This window comes from Pseudophryne corroboree, chromosome 9, assembly GCF_028390025.1.
Source record: "Pseudophryne corroboree isolate aPseCor3 chromosome 9, aPseCor3.hap2, whole genome shotgun sequence".
NCBI classification, from domain to species: Eukaryota; Metazoa; Chordata; class Amphibia; order Anura; family Myobatrachidae; genus Pseudophryne; species Pseudophryne corroboree.
Genome location: NC_086452.1, coordinates 21,362,037 through 21,386,765, shown reverse-complemented (window position 1 = coordinate 21,386,765; position 24,729 = coordinate 21,362,037). Strand labels below are relative to the sequence as shown.

The 24,729-nt window shown below is 48.3% G+C and overlaps 1 protein-coding gene across 1 annotated transcript in view; it reads left to right on the top strand.

Moving 5' to 3' along the window:
• Window positions 1-24,729, top strand: part of ST6GALNAC5 (ST6 N-acetylgalactosaminide alpha-2,6-sialyltransferase 5) — a 253,028-nt gene that overhangs the window by 218,112 nt on the left and 10,187 nt on the right. The window contains exon 4 of the mRNA XM_063939047.1: window positions 21,540-21,647. Within this exon, the coding sequence (XP_063795117.1) occupies window positions 21,540-21,647 (108 nt within the window). The remainder of the gene's footprint in view (window positions 1-21,539; window positions 21,648-24,729) is intronic.

Genomic DNA, 24,729 nt, shown 5'->3' with positions numbered 1-24,729 from the left:
AATGATTGATGGATGAGGGTATAATGATTGATGGATGTGGGGCTAATGATTGATGGATGAGAGTATAATGATTGATGGATGTGGGGCTAATGACGGATGAGGGGTTAATGATTGATGGATGTGGGGCTAATGATTGATGGATGAGGGTATAATGATTGATGGATGTGGGGCTAATGATTGATGGATGAGGGGCTAATGATTGATGGATGAGGGGCTAATGATTGACGGATGAGGGGCTAATGATTGACGGATGAGGGGCTAATGATTGACGGATGTGGGGCTAATGATTGACGGATGAGGGGCTAATGATTGACGGATGAGGGGCTAATGATTGACGGATGAGGGGCTTATGATTGAGGATGAGGGGCTAATGATTGACGGATGTGGGGTTAATGATTGACGGATGTGGGGTTAATGATTGACGGATGTGCGGCTAATGATTGATGGATGTGGGGCTAATGATTGGATGAGGAGCTACTGATGGGGGATGAGGGGCTGATGATTGATGGATGAGGGGCTACTGATGGGGGATGAGGGGCTGATGATTGATGGATGTGGGGCTAATGATGGATAAGGGGCTAATGATTGATGGATGAGGGGCTAATGATTGATGTATGTGGGGCTACTGATGGGGGATGAGGGGCTAATGATTGACGGATGAGGGGCTAATGATTGACGGATGAGAGGCTAATGATTGACGGATGCGGGGCTAATGATTGACGGATGAGGGGCTAATGATTGACGGATGCGGGGCTAATGATTGATGGATGTGGGGCTACTGATGGGGGTGAGGGGCTAATGATTGACGGATGAGGGGCTAATGATTGACGGATGAGGGGCTAATGATTGATGGATGAGGGGCTAATGATTGACGGATGAGGGGCTAATGATTGACGGATGAGAGGCTAATGATTGACGGATGAGGGGCTAATGATTGACAGGTGAGGGGCTAATGATTGACGGATGAGGGGCTAATGATTGATGGATGAGAGGCTAATGATTGACGGATGAGGGGTTAATGATTGATGGATGAGAGGCTAATGATTGATGGATGAGGGTATAATGATTGATGGATGAGGGGCTCATGATTGACGGATGAGGGGCTAATGATTGACGGATGAGGGTATAATGATTGATGGATGAGAGGCTAATGATTGATGGATGAGGGGTTAATGATTGATGGATGAGGGTATAATGATTGATGGATGTGGGGCTAATGATTGATGGATGAGAGTATAATGATTGATGGATGTGGGGCTAATGACGGATGAGGGGTTAATGATTGATGGATGTGGGGCTAATGATTGATGGATGAGGGTATAATGATTGATGGATGTGGGGCTAATGATTGATGGATGAGGGGCTAATGATTGATGGATGAGGGGCTAATGATTGATGGATGAGGGGCTAATGATTGACGGATGAGGGGCTAATGATTGACGGATGAGGGGCTAATGATTGACGGATGTGGGGCTAATGATTGACGGATGAGGGGCTAATGATTGACGGATGCGGGGCTAATGATTGACGGATGAGGGGCTAATGATTGACGGATGCGGGGCTAATGATTGATGGATGTGGGGCTACTGATGGGGGTGAGGTTCTAATGATTGACGGATGAGAGGCTAATGATTGACGGATGAGGGGCTAATGATTGACGGATGAGGGGCTAATGATTGACGGATGAGGGGCTAATGATTGATGGATGAGAGGCTAATGATTGACGGATGTGGGCTAATGATTGATGGATGAGGGGCTAATGATTGATGGATGAGAGGCTAATGATTGACGGATGAGGGGTTAATGATTGATGGATGTGGGGCTAATGATTGACGGATGAGGGGTTAATGATTGATGGATGAGGGGTTAATGATTGATGGATGTGGGGCTAATGATTGATGGATGTGGGGCTAATGATTGATGGATGAGGAGCTACTGATGGGGGATGAGGGGCTGATGATTGATGGATGAGGGGCTACTGATGGGGGATGAGGGGCTGATGATTGATGGATGTGGGGCTAATGATGGATGAGGGGCTAATGATTGATGGATGAGGGGCAAATGATTGATGGATGAGGGGCTAATGATTGATGGATGTGGGGCTACTGATGGGGGATGAGGGGCTAATGATTGACGGATGAGGGGCTAATGATTGACGGATGAGAGGCTAATGATTGACGGATGCGGGGCTAATGATTGACGGATGAGGGGCTAATGATTGACGGATGTGGGCTAATGATTGATGGATGTGGGGCTACTGATGGGGGATGAGGGGCTAATGATTGACGGATGAGAGGCTAATGATTGACGGATGAGGGGCTAATGATTGACGGATGAGGGGCTAATGATTGATGGATGAGAGGCTAATGATTGACGGATGTGGGCTAATGATTGATGGATGAGAGGCTAATGATTGACGGATGAGGGGTTAATGATTGATGGATGTGGGGCTAATGATTGACGGATGAGGGGTTAATGATTGATGGATGAGAGGCTAATGATTGACGGATGAGGGGTTAATGATTGACGGATGAGGGGTTAATGATTGACGGGTGAGAGGCTAATGATTGACGGATGAGGGGTTAATGATTGACGGATGAGGGGCTAATGATTGACGGATGAGGGGCTAGTGATTGACGGCTGTGGGGCTAATGATTGACGGATGAGGGGCTAATGATTGACGGATGAGGGGCTAATGATTGACGGATGTGGGGCTAATGATTGACGGATGTGGGCTAATGATTGATGGATGAGAGGCTAATGATTGAGGGATGAGAGGCTAATGATTGACGGATGAGGGGCTAATGATTGACGGATGAGGGGCTAATGATTGACGGATGTGGGCTAATGATTGACGGATGAGGGGCTAATGATTGACGGATGAGGGGCTAATGATTGACGGATGAGGGGCTAATGATTGACGGATGAGGGGCTAATGATTGACGGATGAGGGGCTAATGATTGACGGATGAGGGGGCTAATGATTGACGGATGAGGGGCTAATGATTGACGGATGAGGGGGCTAATGATTGACGGATGTGGGGCTGATGATTGACGGATGAGGGGCTAATGATTGATGGATGAGGGGCTAATGATTGATGGATGAGAGGCTAATGATTGACGGATGTGGGGCTAATGATTGACGGATGAGGGTATAATGATTGATGGATGAGAGGCTAATGATTGATGGATGAGGGGCTAATGATTGATGGATGAGGATATAATGATTGATGGATGTGGGGCTAATGATTGATGGATTAGAGTATAATGATTGATGGATGTGGGGCGAATGACGGATGAGGGGTTAATGATTAACGGATGAGGGGCTAATGATTGATGGATGTGGGGCTAATGATTGATGGATGAGGGGCTAATGATTGACGGATGAGGGGCTAATGATTGACGGATGAGGGGCTAATGATTGACGGATGTGGGCTAATGATTGACGGATGAGGGGCTAATGATTGACGGATGAGGGGCTAATGATTGACGGATGAGGGGCTAATGATTGACGGATGAGGGGCTAATGATTGACGGATGAGGGGCTAATGATTGACGGATGAGGGGGCTAATGACTGACGGGTGAGGGGCTAATGATTGACGGATGAGGGGGCTAATGATTGACGGATGTGGGGCTAATGATTGACGGATGTGGGGCTAATGATTGACGGATGTGGGGCTACTGATTGACGGATGAGGGGCTAATGATTGACGGATGAGGGGCTACTGATGGGGGATGAGGGGCTGATGATTGATGGATGAGGGGCTACTGATGGGGGATGAGGGGCTGATGATTGATGGATGTGGGGCTAATGATGGATGAGGGGCTAATGATTGATGGATGAGGGGCAAATGATTGATGGATGAGGGGCTAATGATTGATGGATGTGGGGCTACTGATGGGGGATGAGGGGCTAATGATTGACGGATGAGGGGCTAATGATTGACGGATGAGAGGCTAATGATTGACGGATGAGGGTATAATGATTGATGGATGAGAGGCTAATGATTGACGGATGCGGGGCTAATGATTGATGGATGTGGGGCTACTGATGGGGGATGAGGGGCTAATGATTGACGGATGAGGGGCTAATGATTGACGGATGAGAGGCTAATGATTGACGGATGAGGGGCTAATGATTGACGGATGAGGGGCTAATGATTGATGGATGAGAGGCTAATGATTGACGGATGTGGGCTAATGATTGATGGATGAGGGGCTAATGATTGATGGATGAGGGGCTAATGATTGACGGATGCGGGGCTAATGATTGATGGATGTGGGGCTACTGATGGGGGATGAGGGGCTAATGATTGACGGATGAGGGGCTAATGATTGACGGATGAGAGGCTAATGATTGACGGATGAGGGGCTAATGATTGACGGATGAGGGGCTAATGATTGATGGATGAGAGGCTAATGATTGACGGATGTGGGCTAATGATTGATGGATGAGGGGCTAATGATTGATGGATGAGGGGCTAATGATTGACGGATGAGGGGTTAATGATTGATGGATGAGAGGCTAATGATTGACGGATGAGGGTATAATGATTGACGGATGAGGGGCTAATGATTGACGGATGAGGGTATAATGATTGACGGATGAGAGGCTAATGATTGACGGATGCGGGGCTAATGATTGACTGATGAGGGGCTAATGATTGACGGATGCGGGGCTAATGATTGATGGATGTGGGGCTACTGATGGGGGATGAGGGGCTAATGATTGATGGATGAGGGGCTAATGATTGATGGATGAGAGGCTAATGATTGACGGATGAGGGGATAATGATTGACGGATGAGAGGCTAATGATTGACGGATGAGGGGCTAATGATTGACGGATGAGGGGCTAATGATTGACGGATGAGGGGCTAATGATTGATGGATGAGAGGCTAATGATTGACGGATGAGGGTATAATGATTGACGGATGAGGGGCTAATGATTGACGGATGAGGGGCTAATGATTGACGGATGAGGGTATAATGATTGATGGATGAGAGGCTAATGATTGATGGATGAGGGGCTAATGATTGATGGATGAGGGTATAATGATTGATGGATGTGGGGCTAATGATTGATGGATGAGAGTATAATGATTGATGGATGTGGGGCGAATGACGGATGAGGGGTTAATGATTGACGGATGAGGGGCTAATGATTGATGGATGTGGGGCTAATGATTGATGGATGAGAGGCTAATGATTGGATGTGGGCTAATGATTGGTGGATGAGGGGCTAATGATTGATGGATGAGAGGCTAATGATTGTCGGATGAGGGGCTAATGATTGTCGGATGTGGGGCTAATGATTGACGGATGTGGGCTAATGATTGACGGATGAGGGGCTAATGACGGATGAGGGGCTAATGATTGACGGATGAGGGGCTAATGATTGACGGATGAGGGGCTAATGATTGACGGATGAGGGGGCTAATGACTGACGGGTGAGGGGCTAATGATTGACGGATGAGGGGGCTAATGATTGACGGATGTGGGGCTAATGATTGACGGATGTGGGGCTAATGATTGGCGGATGTGGGGCTACTGATTGACGGATGTGGGGCTACTGATTGACGGATGAGGGGCTAATGATTGACGGATGAGGGGCTAATGATTGACGGATGAGGAGCTAATGATTGACGGATGAGGGGTTAATGATTGACGGATGTGGGGCTAATGATTGATGGATGTGGGGCTAATGATTGATGGATGAGGAGCTACTGATGGGGGATGAGGGGCTGATGATTGATGGATGAGGGGCTACTGATGGGGGATGAGGGGCTGATGATTGATGGATGTGGGGCTAATGATGGATGAGGGGCTAATGATTGATGGATGAGGGGCAAATGATTGATGGATGAGGGGCTAATGATTGATGGATGTGGGGCTACTGATGGGGGATGAGGGGCTAATGATTGACGGATGAGGGGCTAATGATTGACGGATGAGGGGCTAATGATTGACGGATGCGGGGCTAATGATTGACGGATGAGGGGCTAATGATTGATGGATGTGGGGCTACTGATGGGGGATGAGGGGCTAATGATTGACGGATGAGGGGCTAATGATTGTCGGATGAGGGGCTAATGATTGACGGATGTGGGGCTAATGATTGACGGATGTGGGCTAATGATTGACGGATGAGGGGCTAATGATTGACGGATGAGGGGCTAATGATTGACGGATGAGGGGCTAATGATTGACGGATGAGGGGGCTAATGACTGACGGGTGAGGGGCTAATGATTGACGGATGAGGGGGCTAATGATTGACGGATGTGGGGCTAATGATTGACGGATGTGGGGCTAATGATTGGCGGATGTGGGGCTACTGATTGACGGATGTGGGGCTACTGATTGACGGATGAGGGGCTAATGATTGACGGATGAGGGGCTAATGATTGACGGATGAGGAGCTAATGATTGACGGATGAGGGGTTAATGATTGACGGATGTGGGGCTAACGATTGATGGATGTGGGGCTAATGATTGATGGATGAGGAGCTACTGATGGGGGATGAGGGGCTGATGATTGATGGATGAGGGGCTACTGATGGGGGATGAGGGGCTGATGATTCATGGATGTGGGGCTAATGATGGATGAGGGGCTAATGATTGATGGATGAGGGGCAAATGATTGATGGATGAGGGGCTAATGATTGATGGATGTGGGGCTACTGATGGGGATGAGGGGCTAATGATTGACGGATGAGGGGCTAATGATTGACGGATGAGGGGCTAATGATTGACGGATGCGGGGCTAATGATTGATGGATGTGGGGCTACTGATGGGGGATGAGGGGCTAATGATTGACGGATGAGAGGCTAATGATTGACGGATGAGGGGCTAATGATTGACGGATGCGGGGCTAATGATTGACGGATGAGGGGCTAATGATTGACGGATGCGGGGCTAATGATTGATGGATGTAGGGCTACTGATGGGGGATGAGGGGCTAATGATTGACGGATGAGAGGCTAATGATTGACGGATGAGAGGCTAATGATTGACGGATGAGGGGCTAATGATTGACGGATGAGGGGCTAATGATTGACGGATGAGGGGCTAATGATTGATGGATGAGAGGCTAATGATTGACGGATGTGGGCTAATGATTGATGGATGAGGGGCTAATGATTGACGGATGTGGGCTAATGATTGATGGATGAGGGGCTAATGATTGACGGATGAGGGGCTAATGATGGGGGATGAGGGGCTGATGATTGATGGATGTGGGGCTAATGATGGATGAGGGGCTAATGATTGATGGATGAGGGGCAAATGATTGATGGATGAGGGGCTAATGATTGATGGATGTGGGGCTACTGATGGGGGATGAGGGGCTAATGATTGACGGATGAGGGGCTAATGATTGACGGATGAGAGGCTAATGATTGACGGATGAGGGTATAATGATTGATGGATGAGAGGCTAATGATTGACGGATGCGGGGCTAATGATTGATGGATGTGGGGCTACTGATGGGGGATGAGGGGCTAATGATTGACGGATGAGAGGCTAATGATTGACGGATGAGGGGCTAATGATTGACGGATGCGGGGCTAATGATTGACGGATGAGGGGCTAATGATTGACGGATGCGGGGCTAATGATTGATGGATGTAGGGCTACTGATGGGGGATGAGGGGCTAATGATTGACGGATGAGAGGCTAATGATTGACGGATGAGAGGCTAATGATTGACGGATGAGGGGCTAATGATTGACGGATGAGGGGCTAATGATTGACGGATGAGGGGCTAATGATTGATGGATGAGAGGCTAATGATTGACGGATGTGGGCTAATGATTGATGGATGAGGGGCTAATGATTGACGGATGTGGGCTAATGATTGATGGATGAGGGGCTAATGATTGACGGATGAGGGGCTAATGATGGGGGATGAGGGGCTGATGATTGATGGATGTGGGGCTACTGATGGGGATGAGGGGCTAATGATTGACGGATGAGGGGCTAATGATTGACGGATGAGGGGCTAATGATTGACGGATGCGGGGCTAATGATTGATGGATGTGGGGCTACTGATGGGGGATGAGGGGCTAATGATTGACGGATGAGAGGCTAATGATTGACGGATGAGGGGCTAATGATTGACGGATGCGGGGCTAATGATTGACGGATGAGGGGCTAATGATTGACGGATGCGGGGCTAATGATTGATGGATGTAGGGCTACTGATGGGGGATGAGGGGCTAATGATTGACGGATGAGAGGCTAATGATTGACGGATGAGAGGCTAATGATTGACGGATGAGGGGCTAATGATTGACGGATGAGGGGCTAATGATTGACGGATGAGGGGCTAATGATTGATGGATGAGAGGCTAATGATTGACGGATGTGGGCTAATGATTGATGGATGAGGGGCTAATGATTGACGGATGTGGGCTAATGATTGATGGATGAGGGGCTAATGATTGACGGATGAGGGGCTAATGATGGGGGATGAGGGGCTGATGATTGATGGATGTGGGGCTAATGATGGATGAGGGGCTAATGATTGATGGATGTGGGGCTACTGATGGGGGATGAGGGGCTAATGATTGACGGATGAGGGGCTAATGATTGAGGGATGAGAGGCTAATGATTGACGGATGCGGGGCTAATGATTGACGGATGAGGGGCTAATGATTGACGGATGAGGGGCTAATGATTGACGGATGAGAGGCTAATGATTGATGGATGAGGGGCAAATGATTGATGGATGAGGGGCTAATGATTGATGGATGTGGGGCTACTGATGGGGGATGAGGGGCTAATGATTGACGGATGAGGGGCTAATGATTGACGGATGAGAGGCTAATGATTGACGGATGAGGGTATAATGATTGATGGATGAGAGGCTAATGATTGACGGATGCGGGGCTAATGATTGATGGATGTGGGGCTACTGATGGGGGATGAGGGGCTAATGATTGACGGATGAGGGGCTAATGATTGACGGATGAGAGGCTAATGATTGACGGATGAGGGGCTAATGATTGACGGATGAGGGGCTAATGATTGACGGATGAGAGGCTAATGATTGACGGATGAGGGGCTAATGATTGACGGATGAGGGGCTAATGATTGATGGATGAGAGGCTAATGATTGACGGATGTGGGCTAATGATTGATGGATGAGGGGCTAATGATTGATGGATGAGGGGCTAATGATTGACGGATGAGGGGTTAATGATTGATGGATGAGAGGCTAATGATTGACGGATGAGGGTATAATGATTGACGGATGAGGGGCTAATGATTGACGGATGAGGGTATAATGATTGACGGATGAGAGGCTAATGATTGACGGATGCGGGGCTAATGATTGACTGATGAGGGGCTAATGATTGACGGATGCGGGGCTAATGATTGATGGATGTGGGGCTACTGATGGGGGATGAGGGGCTAATGATTGATGGATGAGGGGCTAATGATTGATGGATGAGAGGCTAATGATTGACGGATGAGGGGATAATGATTGACGGATGAGAGGCTAATGATTGACGGATGAGGGGCTAATGATTGACGGATGAGGGGCTAATGATTGACGGATGAGGGGCTAATGATTGATGGATGAGAGGCTAATGATTGACGGATGAGGGTATAATGATTGACGGATGAGGGGCTAATGATTGACGGATGAGGGGTTAATGATTGACGGATGAGGGGCTAATGATTGACGGATGAGGGTATAATGATTGATGGATGAGGGGCTAATGATTGATGGATGAGGGGCTAATGATTGATGGATGAGGGTATAATGATTGATGGATGTGGGGCTAATGATTGATGGATGAGAGTATAATGATTGATGGATGTGGGGCGAATGACGGATGAGGGGTTAATGATTGACGGATGAGGGGCTAATGATTGATGGATGTGGGGCTAATGATTGATGGATGAGGGGCTAATGATTGGATGTGGGCTAATGATTGGTGGATGAGGGGCTAATGATTGATGGATGAGAGGCTAATGATTGACGGATGAGGGTATAATGATTGATGGATGAGGGGCTAATGATTGACGGATGAGAGGCTAATGATTGACGGATGAGGGGCTAATGATGGGGGATGAGGGGCTAATGATTGATGGATGTGGGGCTACTGATGGGGGATGAGGGGCTAATGATTGACGGATGAGGGGCTAATGATTGACGGATGAGAGGCTAATGATTGACGGATGAGGGGCTAATGATTGACGGATGAGGGGCTAATGATTGACGGATGAGAGGCTAATGATTGACGGATGAGGGGCTAATGATTGACGGATGAGGGGCTAATGATTGATGGATGAGAGGCTAATGATTGACGGATGTGGGCTAATGATTGATGGATGAGGGGCTAATGATTGATGGATGAGGGGCTAATGATTGACGGATGAGGGGTTAATGATTGATGGATGAGAGGCTAATGATTGACGGATGAGGGTATAATGATTGACGGATGAGGGGCTAATGATTGACGGATGAGGGTATAATGATTGACGGATGAGAGGCTAATGATTGACGGATGCGGGGCTAATGATTGACGGATGAGGGGCTAATGATTGACGGATGAGGGTATAATGATTGACGGATGAGAGGCTAATGATTGACGGATGCGGGGCTAATGATTGACTGATGAGGGGCTAATGATTGACGGATGCGGGGCTAATGATTGATGGATGTGGGGCTACTGATGGGGGATGAGGGGCTAATGATTGATGGATGAGGGGCTAATGATTGACGGATGCGGGGCTAATGATTGACGTATGAGGGGCTAATGATTGACGGATGTGGGGCTAATGATTGACGGATGAGGGGCTAATGATTGACGGATGAGGGGCTAATGATTGACGGATGAGGGGCTAATGATTGTCGGATGAGGGGCTAATGATTGACGGATGTGGGGCTAATGATTGACGGATGTGGGCTAATGATTGACGGATGAGGGGCTAATGACGGATGAGGGGCTAATGATTGACGGATGAGGGGCTAATGATTGACGGATGAGGGGCTAATGATTGACGGATGAGGGGGCTAATGACTGACGGGTGAGGGGCTAATGATTGACGGATGAGGGGGCTAATGATTGACGGATGTGGGGCTAATGATTGACGGATGTGGGGCTAATGATTGGCGGATGTGGGGCTACTGATTGACGGATGTGGGGCTACTGATTGACGGATGAGGGGCTAATGATTGACGGATGAGGGGCTAATGATTGACGGATGAGGAGCTAATGATTGACGGATGAGGGGTTAATGATTAAAGGATGTGGGGCTAATGATTGATGGATGTGGGGCTATGGATGAGGAGCTACTGATGGGGGATGAGGGGCTGATGATTGATGGATGAGGGGCTACTGATGGGGGATGAGGGGCTGATGATTGATGGATGTGGGGCTAATGATGGATGAGGGGCTAATGATTGATGGATGAGGGGCAAATGATTGATGGATGAGGGGCTAATGATTGATGGATGTGGGGCTACTGATGGGGGATGAGGGGCTAATGATTGACGGATGAGGGGCTAATGATTGAGGGATGAGAGGCTAATGATTGACGGATGCGGGGCTAATGATTGACGGATGAGGGGCTAATGATTGACGGATGCGGGGCTAATGATTGATGGATGTGGGGCTACTGATGGGGGATGAGGGGCTAATGATTGACGGATGAGGGGCTAATGATTGTCGGATGAGGGGCTAATGATTGACGGATGTGGGGCTAATGATTGACGGATGTGGGCTAATGATTGACGGATGAGGGGCTAATGACGGATGAGGGGCTAATGATTGACGGATGAGGGGCTAATGATTGACGGATGAGGGGGCTAATGACTGACGGGTGAGGGGCTAATGATTGACGGATGAGGGGGCTAATGATTGACGGATGTGGGGCTAATGATTGACGGATGTGGGGCTAATGATTGGCGGATGTGGGGCTACTGATTGACGGATGTGGGGCTACTGATTGACGGATGAGGGGCTAATGATTGACGGATGAGGGGCTAATGATTGACGGATGAGGAGCTAATGATTGACGGATGAGGGGTTAATGATTGACGGATGTGGGGCTAATGATTGATGGATGTGGGGCTAATGATTGATGGATGAGGAGCTACTGATGGGGGATGAGGGGCTGATGATTGATGGATGAGGGGCTACTGATGGGGGATGAGGGGCTGATGATTGATGGATGTGGGGCTAATGATGGATGAGGGGCTAATGATTGATGGATGAGGGGCAAATGATTGATGGATGAGGGGCTAATGATTGATGGATGTGGGGCTACTGATGGGGGATGAGGGGCTAATGATTGACGGATGAGGGGCTAATGATTGACGGATGAGAGGCTAATGATTGACGGATGCGGGGCTAATGATTGACGGATGAGGGGCTAATGATTGACGGATGCGGGGCTAATGATTGATGGATGTGGGGCTACTGATGGGGGATGAGGGGCTAATGATTGACGGATGAGAGGCTAATGATTGACGGATGAGAGGCTAATGATTGACGGATGAGGGGCTAATGATTGACGGATGAGAGGCTAATGATTGACGGATGAGAGGCTAATGATTGACGGATGAGGGGCTAATGATTGACGGATGAGGGGCTAATGATTGACGGATGAGGGGCTAATGATTGACGGATGAGAGGCTAATGATTGACGGATGAGAGGCTAATGATTGACGGATGAGGGGCTAATGATTGACGGATGAGGGGCTAATGATTGACGGATGAGGGGCTAATGATTGATGGATGAGAGGCTAATGATTGACGGATGTGGGCTAATGATTGATGGATGAGGGGCTAATGATTGATGGATGAGGGGCTAATGATTGACGGATGAGGGGTTAATGATTGATGGATGTGGGGCTAATGATTGACGGATGAGGGGTTAATGATTGATGGATGAGGGGTTAATGATTGATGGATGAGAGGCTAATGATTGACGGATGAGGGGTTAATGATTGACGGATGAGGGGTTAATGATTGACGGATGAGAGGCTAATGATTGACGGATGAGGGGTTAATGATTGACGGATGAGGGGCTTATGATTGATGGATGAGGGGCTAATGATTGACGGATGTGGGCTAATGATTGATGGATGAGGGGCTAATGATTGATGGATGAGAGGCTAATGATTGACGGATGAGGGGTTAATGATTGATGGATGAGGGGTTAATGATTGATGGATGAGAGGCTAATGATTGACGGATGAGGGGTTAATGATTGACGGATGAGGGGTTAATGATTGACGGATGAGGGGTTAATGATTGACGGATGAGGGGTTAATGATTGACGGATGAGGGGTTAATGATTGATGGATGAGAGGCTAATGATTGACGGATGAGGGGTTAATGATTGATGGATGTGGGGCTACTGATGGGGGATGAGGGGCTAATGATTGACGGATGAGAGGCTAATGATTGACAGGGGAGGGGCTAATGATTGACGGATGAGGGGCTAATGATTGATGGATGAGAGGCTAATGATTGACGGATGAGGGGTTAATGATTGACGGATGAGAGGCTAATGATTGACGGATGAGAGGCTAATTATTGACGGATGAGGGGTTAATGATTGATGGATGTGGGGCTACTGATGGGGGATGAGGGGCTAATGATTGACGGATGAGAGGCTAATGATTGACGGATGAGGGGCTAATGATTGATGGATGAGAGGCTAATGATTGATGGATGAGGGGTTAATGATTGACGGATGAGGGGTTAATGATTGATGGATGAGAGGCTAATTATTGACGGATGAGGGGTTAATGATTGATGGATGTGGGGCTACTGATGGGGGATGAGGGGCTAATGATTGACGGATGAGAGGCTAATGATTGACGGATGAGGGGCTAATGATTGACGGATGAGGGGCTAATGATTGATGGATGAGGGGCTAATGATTGATGGATGAGAGGCTAATGATTGACGGATGTGGGGCTAATGATTGATGGATGAGAGGCTAATGATTGACGGATGAGGGGTTAATGATTGACGGATGAGGGGTTAATGATTGATGGATGAGAGGCTAATGATTGACGGATGAGGGGTTAATGATTGATGGATGTGGGGCTACTGATGGGGGATGAGGGGCTAATGATTGACGGATGAGAGGCTAATGATTGACGGATGAGGGGCTAATGATTGACGGATGAGGGGCTAATGATTGACGGATGAGGGGCTAATGATTGATGGATGAGAGGCTAATGATTGACGGATGTGGGCTAATGATTGATGGATGTGGGGCTAATGATTGACGGATGAGGGGCTAATGATTGACGGATGAGGGTATAATGAATGATGGATGTGGGGCTAATGATTGATGGATGAGAGGCTAATGATTGTCGGATGAGGGGCTAATGATTGACGGATGAGGGGCTAATGATTGACGGATGAGGGGCTAATGACGGATGAGGGGCTAATGATTGACGGATGAGGGGCTAATGATTGACGGATGAGGGGGCTAATGATTGACGGATGAGGGGCTAATGATTGACGGATGAGGGGGCTAATGATTGACGGATGTGGGGCTGATGATTGACGGATGTGGGGCTGATGATTGACGGATGTGGGGCTGATGATTGACGGATGAGGGGCTAATGATTGACGGATGAGGGGCTAATGATTGACGGATGAGGAGCTAATGATTGACGGATGAGGGGTTAATGATTAAAGGATGTGGGGCTAATGATTGATGGATGTGGGGCTAATGATTGATGGATGAGGAGCTACTGATGGGGGATGAGGGGCTGATGATTGATGGATGAGGGGCTACTGATGGGGGATGAGGGGCTGATGATTGATGGATGTGGGGCTAATGATGGATGAGGGGCTAATGATTGATGGATGAGGGGCAAATGATTGATGGATGAGGGGCTAATGATTGATGGATGTGGGGCTACTGATGGGGGATGAGGGGCTAATGATTGACGGATGAGGGGCTAATGATTGACGGATGAGAGGCTAATGATTGACGGATGCGGGGCTAATGATTGACGGATGAGGGGCTAATGATTGACGGATGCGGGGCTAATGATTGATGGATGTGGGGCTACTGATGGGGGATGAGGGGCTAATGATTGACGGATGAGGGGCTAATGATTGTCGGATGAGGGGCTAATGATTGACGGATGTGGGGCTAATGATTGACGGATGTGGGCTAATGATTGACGGATGAGGGGCTAATGACGGATGAGGGGCTAATGATTGACGGATGAGGGGCTAATGATTGACGGATGAGGGGGCTAATGACTGACGGGTGAGGGGCTAATGATTGACGGATGAGGGGGCTAATGATTGACGGATGTGGGGCTAATGATTGACGGATGTGGGGCTAATGATTGGCGGATGTGGGGCTACTGATTGACGGATGTGGGGCTACTGATTGACGGATGAGGGGCTAATGATTGACGGATGAGGGGCTAATGATTGACGGATGAGGAGCTAATGATTGACGGATGTGGGGCTAATGATTGATGGATGTGGGGCTAATGATTGATGGATGAGGAGCTACTGATGGGGGATGAGGGGCTGATGATTGATGGATGAGGGGCTACTGATGGGGGATGAGGGGCTGATGATTGATGGATGTGGGGCTAATGATGGATGAGGGGCTAATGATTGATGGATGAGGGGCAAATGATTGATGGATGAGGGGCTAATGATTGATGGATGTGGGGCTACTGATGGGGGATGAGGGGCTAATGATTGACGGATGAGGGGCTAATGATTGACGGATGAGAGGCTAATGATTGACGGATGCGGGGCTAATGATTGACGGATGAGGGGCTAATGATTGACGGATGAGGGGCTAATGATTGATGGATGAGAGGCTAATGATTGACGGATGTGGGCTAATGATTGATGGATGAGGGGCTAATGATTGATGGATGAGGGGCTAATGATTGACGGATGAGGGGTTAATGATTGATGGATGTGGGGCTAATGATTGACGGATGAGGGGTTAATGATTGATGGATGAGGGGTTAATGATTGATGGATGAGAGGCTAATGATTGACGGATGAGGGGTTAATGATTGACGGATGAGGGGTTAATGATTGACGGATGAGAGGCTAATGATTGACGGATGAGGGGTTAATGATTGACGGATGAGGGGCTTATGATTGATGGATGAGGGGCTAATGATTGACGGATGTGGGCTAATGATTGATGGATGAGGGGCTAATGATTGATGGATGAGAGGCTAATGATTGACGGATGAGGGGTTAATGATTGATGGATGTGGGGCTAATGATTGACGGATGAGGGGTTAATGATTGATGGATGAGGGGTTAATGATTGATGGATGAGAGGCTAATGATTGACGGATGAGGGGTTAATGATTGACGGATGAGGGGTTAATGATTGACGGATGAGAGGCTAATGATTGACGGATGAGGGGTTAATGATTGACGGATGAGGGGTTAATGATTGACGGATGAGGGGTTAATGATTGACGGATGAGGGGTTAATGATTGATGGATGAGAGGCTAATGATTGACGGATGAGGGGTTAATGATTGATGGATGTGGGGCTACTGATGGGGGATGAGGGGCTAATGATTGACGGATGAGAGGCTAATGATTGACAGGGGAGGGGCTAATGATTGACGGATGAGGGGCTAATGATTGACGGATGAGGGGTTAATGATTGACGGATGAGAGGCTAATGATTGACGGATGAGAGGCTAATTATTGACGGATGAGGGGTTAATGATTGATGGATGTGGGGCTACTGATGGGGGATGAGGGGCTAATGATTGACGGATGAGAGGCTAATGATTGACGGATGAGGGGCTAATGATTGATGGATGAGAGGCTAATGATTGATGGATGAGGGGTTAATGATTGACGGATGAGGGGTTAATGATTGATGGATGAGAGGCTAATTATTGACGGATGAGGGGTTAATGATTGATGGATGTGGGGCTACTGATGGGGGATGAGGGGCTAATGATTGACGGATGAGAGGCTAATGATTGACGGATGAGGGGCTAATGATTGACGGATGAGGGGCTAATGATTGATGGATGAGGGGCTAATGATTGATGGATGAGAGGCTAATGATTGACGGATGTGGGGCTAATGATTGATGGATGAGAGGCTAATGATTGACGGATGAGGGGTTAATGATTGACGGATGAGGGGTTAATGATTGATGGATGAGAGGCTAATGATTGACGGATGAGGGGTTAATGATTGATGGATGTGGGGCTACTGATGGGGGATGAGGGGCTAATGATTGACGGATGAGAGGCTAATGATTGACGGATGAGGGGCTAATGATTGACGGATGAGGGGCTAATGATTGATGGATGAGGGGCTAATGATTGATGGATGAGAGGCTAATGATTGACGGATGTGGGCTAATGATTGATGGATGTGGGGCTAATGATTGACGGATGAGGGGCTAATGATTGACGGATGAGGGTATAATGAATGATGGATGTGGGGCTAATGATTGATGGATGAGAGGCTAATGATTGTCGGATGAGGGGCTAATGATTGACGGATGAGGGGCTAATGATTGACGGATGAGGGGCTAATGACGGATGAGGGGCTAATGACGGATGAGGGGCTAATGATTGACGGATGAGGGGCTAATGATTGACGGATGAGGGGCTAATGATTGATGGATGAGAGGCTAATGATTGACGGATGTGGGCTAATGATTGATGGATGTGGGGCTAATGATTGACGGATGAGGGGCTAATGATTGACGGATGAGGGTATAATGAATGATGGATGTGGGGCTAATGATTGATGGATGAGAGGCTAATGATTGACGGATGAGGGGTTAATGATTGACGGATGAGGGGTTAATGATTGATGGATGAGAGGCTAATGATTGACGGATGAGGGGTTAATGATTGATGGATGTGGGGCTACTGATGGGGGATGAGGGGCTAATGATTGACGGATGAGAGGCTAATGATTGACGGATGAGGGGCTAATGATTGACGGATGAGGGGCTAATGATTGACGGATGAGGGGCTAATGATTGATGGATGAGAGGCTAATGATTGACGGATGTGGGCTAATGATTGATGGATGTGGGGCTAATGATTGACGGATGAGGGGCTAATGATTGACGGATGAGGGTATAATGAATGATGGATGTGGGGCTAATGATTGATGGATGAGAGGCTAATGATTGTCGGATGAGGGGCTAATGATTGACGGATGAGGGGCTAATGATTGACGGATGAGGGGCTAATGACGGATGAGGGGCTAATGACGGATGAGGGGCTAATGATTGACGGATGAGGGGCTAATGATTGACGGATGAGGGGCTAATGATTGATGGATGAGAGGCTAATGATTGACGGATGTGGGCTAATGATTGATGGATGTGGGGCTAATGATTGACGGATGAGGGGCTAATGATTGACGGATGAGGGTATAATGAATGATGGATGTGGGGCTAATGATTGATGGATGAGAGGCTAATGATTGTCGGATGAGGGGCTAATGATTGACGGATGAGGGGCTAATGATTGACGGATGAGGGGCTAATGACGGATGAGGGGCTAATGACGGATGAGGGGCTAATGATTGACGGATGAGGGGCTAATGATTGACGGATGAGGGGGCTAATGATTGACGGATGAGGGGCTAATGATTGACGGATGAGGGGGCTAATGATTGACGGATGTGGGGCTGATGATTGACGGATGTGGGGCTGATGATTGACGGATGTGGGGCTGATGATTGACGGATGAGGGGCTAATGATTGACGGATGAGGGGCTAATGATTGACGGATGTGGGGCTACTGATTGACGGATATGGGGCTAATGATTGACGGATGAGGGGCTAATGATTGACGGATGAGGAGCTAATGATTGACTGATGTGGGGCTAATGATTGACGGATGTGGGGCTAATGATTGATGGATGTGGGGCTAATGATTGATGGATGAGGGACTACTGATGGGGGATGAGGGGCTGATGATTGATGGATGTGGGGCTAATGATGGATGAGGGGCTAATGATTGATGGATGTGGGGCTACTGATGGGGGATGAGGGGCTGATGATTGATGGCTATGGGGCTAATGATTGATGGATGAGGGGCTAATGATTGATGGATGATGGGTTGCTGATGGAGAATGAGGGGCTACTGATGGGGGATGAGGGGATGATGATTGATGGCTATGGGGCTAATGATTGATGGATGAGGGGCTAATGATTGATGGATGAGGGGCTACTGATGGGGGATGAGGGGCTGATGATTGATGGATGTGGGGCTAATGATGGATGAGGGGTAATGATTGATGGATGAGGGTCAAATCATTGATGGATGAGGGGCTAATGATTGATGGATGTGGGGCTACTGATGGGGGATGAGGGGCTGATGATTGATGGCTATGGGGCTAATGATTGATGGATAAGGGGTTGCTGATGGAGAATGAGGGGCTACTGATGGGGGATGAGGGGCTGATGATTGATGGCTATGGGGCTGATGATTGATGGATCAGAGGTTGCTGATGAAGAATGAGGGGCTGAAGATTGATGGATGCGCTGCTACTGATGGAGAATAAGGGGTTAATGATGGATAATATGTGCAGTACACGATTACATTTCCCTACACTCCCTATAGGGACCAGTCGCTGAGCTATAGGGGCAGATGACCTGGCTGCTTGCTAGTATTGTAGCAGGCTAATACTGGTTCCCTTGCCGCTAGGTTACCTGGGGAAAGCCTGACTCCGTGCTCTGTGTAATCTACATAACGTGGTGGCTCCATTTCCATCATCAGCCGGGCAGGACACGGTGTAGGGTGATAGCGAGAGCAGCGGCACTGAGCAAACTAAACGCACTGTGCGGCAGTGACCTTTATGTGACACCGCGTACCGGATCTCACTTCATTGTATGTGCTCACTGTTATCTATGTGCCTGCACATGTGTGTGCTCACTGTTATCTACGTGCCTGCACATGTGTGTGCTCACTGTTATCTACGTGCCTGCACATGTGTGTGCTCACTGTTATCTATGTGCCTGCACATGTGTGTGCTCACTGTTATCTATGCGCCTGCACATGTGTGTGCTCACTGTTATCTATGCGCCTGCACATGTGTGTGCTCACTGTTATCTATGCGCCTGCACATGTGTGTGCTCACTGTTATCTATGCGCCTGCACACGTATGTGCTCCCTGTAATCTATGCGCCTGCACACGTATGTGCTCCCTGTAATCTATGCGCCTGCACACGTATGTGCTCCCTGTAATCTATGCGCCTGCACACGTATGTGCTCCCTGTAATCTATGCGCCTGCACACGTATGTGCTCCCTGTAATCTATGCGCCTGCACACGTATGTGCTCCCTGTAATCTATATGCCTGCACACGTATGTGCTCCCTGTAATCTATATGCCTGCACACGTATGTGCTCCCTGTAATCTATGTGCCTGCACACGTATGTGCTCCCTGTAATCTATGCGCCTGCACACGTATGTGCTCCCTGTAATCTATATGCCCGCACACGTATGTGCTCCCTGTAATCTATATGCCTGCACACGTATGTGCTCCCTGTAATCTATGCGCCTGCAAACGTATGTGCTCCCTGTAATCTATATGCCTGCACACGTATGTGCTCCCTGTAATCTATGCGCCTGCACACGTATGTGCTCCCTGTAATCTATGCGCCTGCACACGTATGTGCTCCCTGTAATCTATGCGCCTGCACACGTATGTGCTCCCTGTAATCTATGCGCCTGCACACGTATGTGCTCCCTGTAATCTATATGCCTGCACACGTATGTGCTCCCTGTAATCTATATGCCTGCACACGTATGTGCTCCCTGTAATCTATGCGCCTGCACACGTATGTGCTCCCTGTAATCTATGTGCCTGCACACGTATGTGCTCCCTGTAATCTATGCGCCTGCACACGTATGTGCTCCCTGTAATCTATATGCCCGCACACGTATGTGCTCCCTGTAATCTATATGCCTGCACACGTATGTGCTCCCTGTAATCTATGCGCCTGCAAACGTATGTGCTCCCTGTAATCTATATGCCTGCACACGTATGTGCTCCCTGTAATCTATGCGCCTGCACACGTATGTGCTCCCTGTAATCTATGCGCCTGCACACCTATGTGCTCCCTGTAATCTATGTGCCTGCACACGTATGTGCTCCCTGTAATCTATATGCCTGCACACGTATGTGCTCCCTGTAATCTATGCGCCTGCACACGTATGTGCTCCCTGTAATCTATGCCCCTGCAATCTATGCGCCTGCACACGTATGTGCTCCCTGTAATCTATGCGCCTGCACACGTATGTGCTCCCTGTAACCTATGCGTCTGCACACGTATGTGCTCCCTGTAACCTATGCGCCTGCACATGTATGTGCTCACAGTTATTTATGCGCCTGCACACGTATGTGCTCCCTGTAACCTATGCGCCTGCACATGTATGTGCTCACAGTTATTTATGCGCCTGCACACGTATGTGCTCCCTGTAGTCTATGCGCCTGCACACGTATGTGCTCCTTGTTATCAGTGTATACTAACGTGACTTTACCCGTCTCTTTCAGGAAGGTTACGAACACTTGGCTGAGCACGGGATGGTTCACGGTGTCCATTGCTCTAGAGCTCTGTGACCGGATCGATGTCTACGGGATGGTTCCTCCAGACTTCTGCAGGTAAATCTCCAGTCCCCAGGGTGACTGTGCGGGGTTCTCTCCCCTCTGCTCACTAATCGCCCGGTCACCCAGCACTCGGAGGTGTACCGCTGATGGCCGGGTGCTGGGAGCGGAGGAGCAGTCTACACTCTATAATGTCATGCCTGACAACAGTCCTGATGAAGGCGATATAGTCCTGGTTTCAGGGTTCAGGGGCAGATGTATTAACCTGGAGACGGCATAAGGAAGTGATAAACCAGTGATATGTGCAAGGTGATAAAGGCACCAGCCAATCAGCTCCAATATGTAAATTAACAGTTAGGATCTGATTGGCTGGTGCCTTTATCACCTTGCACATATCACTGGTTTATCACTTCCTTATGCCTTCTCCAGGTTAATACATCTGCCTCCCAGTCCTGCTATCACCATTGGGACACTTTGTCCCGATCAGGTCAGAACGTTGGGCGATATCTCCTCTGCTGTCCGCTGCGTCCTTCCACTGCAGCGCACAGCAGTGAGGAGGGATTAGGAGGGGTGCACTGAGGCAGCCTTAGCACCAGTCATAGTGACAACGACAACCCCTGTCCTGATTTACACATCTGAAATGACACCATGAAAATACCATCATACCTTTAATTCTGTCCTTCTGCTGAGATCCGGGGCAGGGGCGTGGGTGGACCAGGTTGTGGTCAGGGTGGCGTGGGCTTCAGGTGTAGGTTCCAGGGGAGGCCCCCAATTGTTACATGTGGGAGAATGAGCACAATAGCCAGCACGTGTCCTAATGTCCTTCCTTGAAATGTTGTCACACTTTGTGCACCTATGGCGACATGTCGCACCTATACACGACTGCACCGTTGATATGGGAGTGTGTGTATATGCAGGACAATATTGCGGCCTCGGAGGGGGTGCACAATTTCACAACCTCTGATTGGTCCGTGCAGATCAGGATGCGGAGGGAGCCTTTTCATGTGCTTAGTTATGCAGCCAGAAAGTGGGATTCATTTGTCACACGTGATTACTGACAGTATAATAATGGGGGTGGCCCCAGTTCAGGGAGGGGACTTACAAAGCATTTATCCCTGCAAAAGGACTTGTATTTTACAGATGCTCAGGAGGTGTCTTAGGGGGGAGATGTACTAAACCTTGGAGAGAGATAAAGTACCAACCAATCAGCTCCTGTCATTTTTTAAACACAGCCTGTAACATGACAGTTGGGAGCTGATTGTTTGGTGATAAAGTACCAGACAATTTATCACCATGCAATTTATCACTCTGCAAGGCTTGATAAATCTGGACCATAGATTGATTTTTCCCTACCCCAGATGTAACATGGCAGCTAGGAGCTGATTGGCTGGTGTCCCAGTAACAGAAGCTCCGCACAACACGGGTGAAGGGTCCCCTTGGTTATCAGATGTCCAGAGATCAGAGGTTGAAATGCCATTCATCTAAACCAGGCATGTCCAAACTGCGGCCCTCCAGCTGTTGTGAAACTACATATCCCAGCATGCCCTGACACAGTTTTGCTATCAGAGAATGCTAAAACTGTGTCAGGGCATGCTGGGATATGTAGTTTCTCAACAGCTGGAGGGCCGCAGTTTAGACATGCCTGATCTAAACCAACCCCCCCCCCCCATTACACCTGGCAGGCCAGCCGGGGCTAAGTACATAACATGGGCTACTAGTTAGCAGAGATTGCTTTCCTATCGACTTCAGGCAATGTCACCAACGTCGGAGCCTGTTCTACACTCGCCTGATCTCTGTATTAATCCTTATTTAGAGTGCTACCTCGTTAGGATTAGAACGCTATAACGGCTGTCGACGATAAGTATTAATTAGGAGAGAAACGATTCCGCGTAATCACTGCCACGGAACTAAAGAGATCTGTTCTTACCAAGGACGTCTCAAAGGTGTTGGAAGTAATGCTGAGGAGTCAATGAACCGAGGAATGGCAGAGCTGGGAAAAGAGGAAAATTAAATAAATGCAACAATCTATCAGCAGACATTGCGAGAACGGATTTATGGGGCGGAAAGCAAATGTTATTTATACCTAGATCTGGAATACACAGACGCTTGTTGTACAGTTGGCTGGCAAGGTCAGTGTCGCCAAAGGTTATTGCATTCGCCCAATCCGGTCGTCAATCAGCATGCAAGAAAATAGGCCCCACCCAATTGTAGGCGTTAACATTTAAAAAAATGTCTATATCTACTTGAAATGGGGTGTGCTAAACTCTTAAGTATGAGGCATAGGACAATGAGACCAAATACTAAAAATGAAATCGCATTTGTGAAAAGTATATGTTAAATATGTCCTTATATTTGATGGGTAGTGATGTCATCACTTATATGTTACAGGAGTGACATCACTTCTCTCGAATTATAACTTATTCTTGGAGTAGGGGTGCCACTTGTGTCATAGTCCCTATGGTACAATTACATATTTAAAATGTCAAGAAACACCCCTTTATTTCCTGCATCTGGAAATCGGAATGAACCTCCAGTTCTCAAGAATGGCGGCACAGTCCTCCCAAACTGGTACTGTGCGGAGGTATGCCTCAGGGTTTGGTTGCAGCCTTGAGTATAGATATGGTCCTGCAACTCCTCAATGGCTTCTGGAATCCTTACATATGTATTTAAGATTCTTGGGATATTTATTTTAATAAATATTAGTGTTTGGCAGATACTTTGGTATTTTTCGGCATAACCCGGCCATTGGGTGGTGCTGTTCTGTTGGTGTTTATGGAGATACTGTAGCTGGGCAAAACAAAATGGCACCTACCTTTTGTTGTCCAGAAATATTATATTATATACTTTTAGGCTGAGGGTAAAAGTTTGTTCAGTGTAAAGTTATGGGACCTGATCTCAGGGTGTTACGCTTTTGATATCCAAATCATTTTTCTTTACACCGCTCGTTGTAAATGTTTATTCGGCTCCTCGCGCTTGGCCTGTGGAATGTAGGAATTGGCGTGAGGGCGACCTGTACGTTTTATCTTCATCAGTTTTGTATTATGGGAAATGGTGTGTGTGGTGTATCGCCCAAGAATGGCTGCTTCTTCGGGGAGAAGGGCAGTTTGGATGGGGATTATTTTGTCCCATTTTGTGTTTT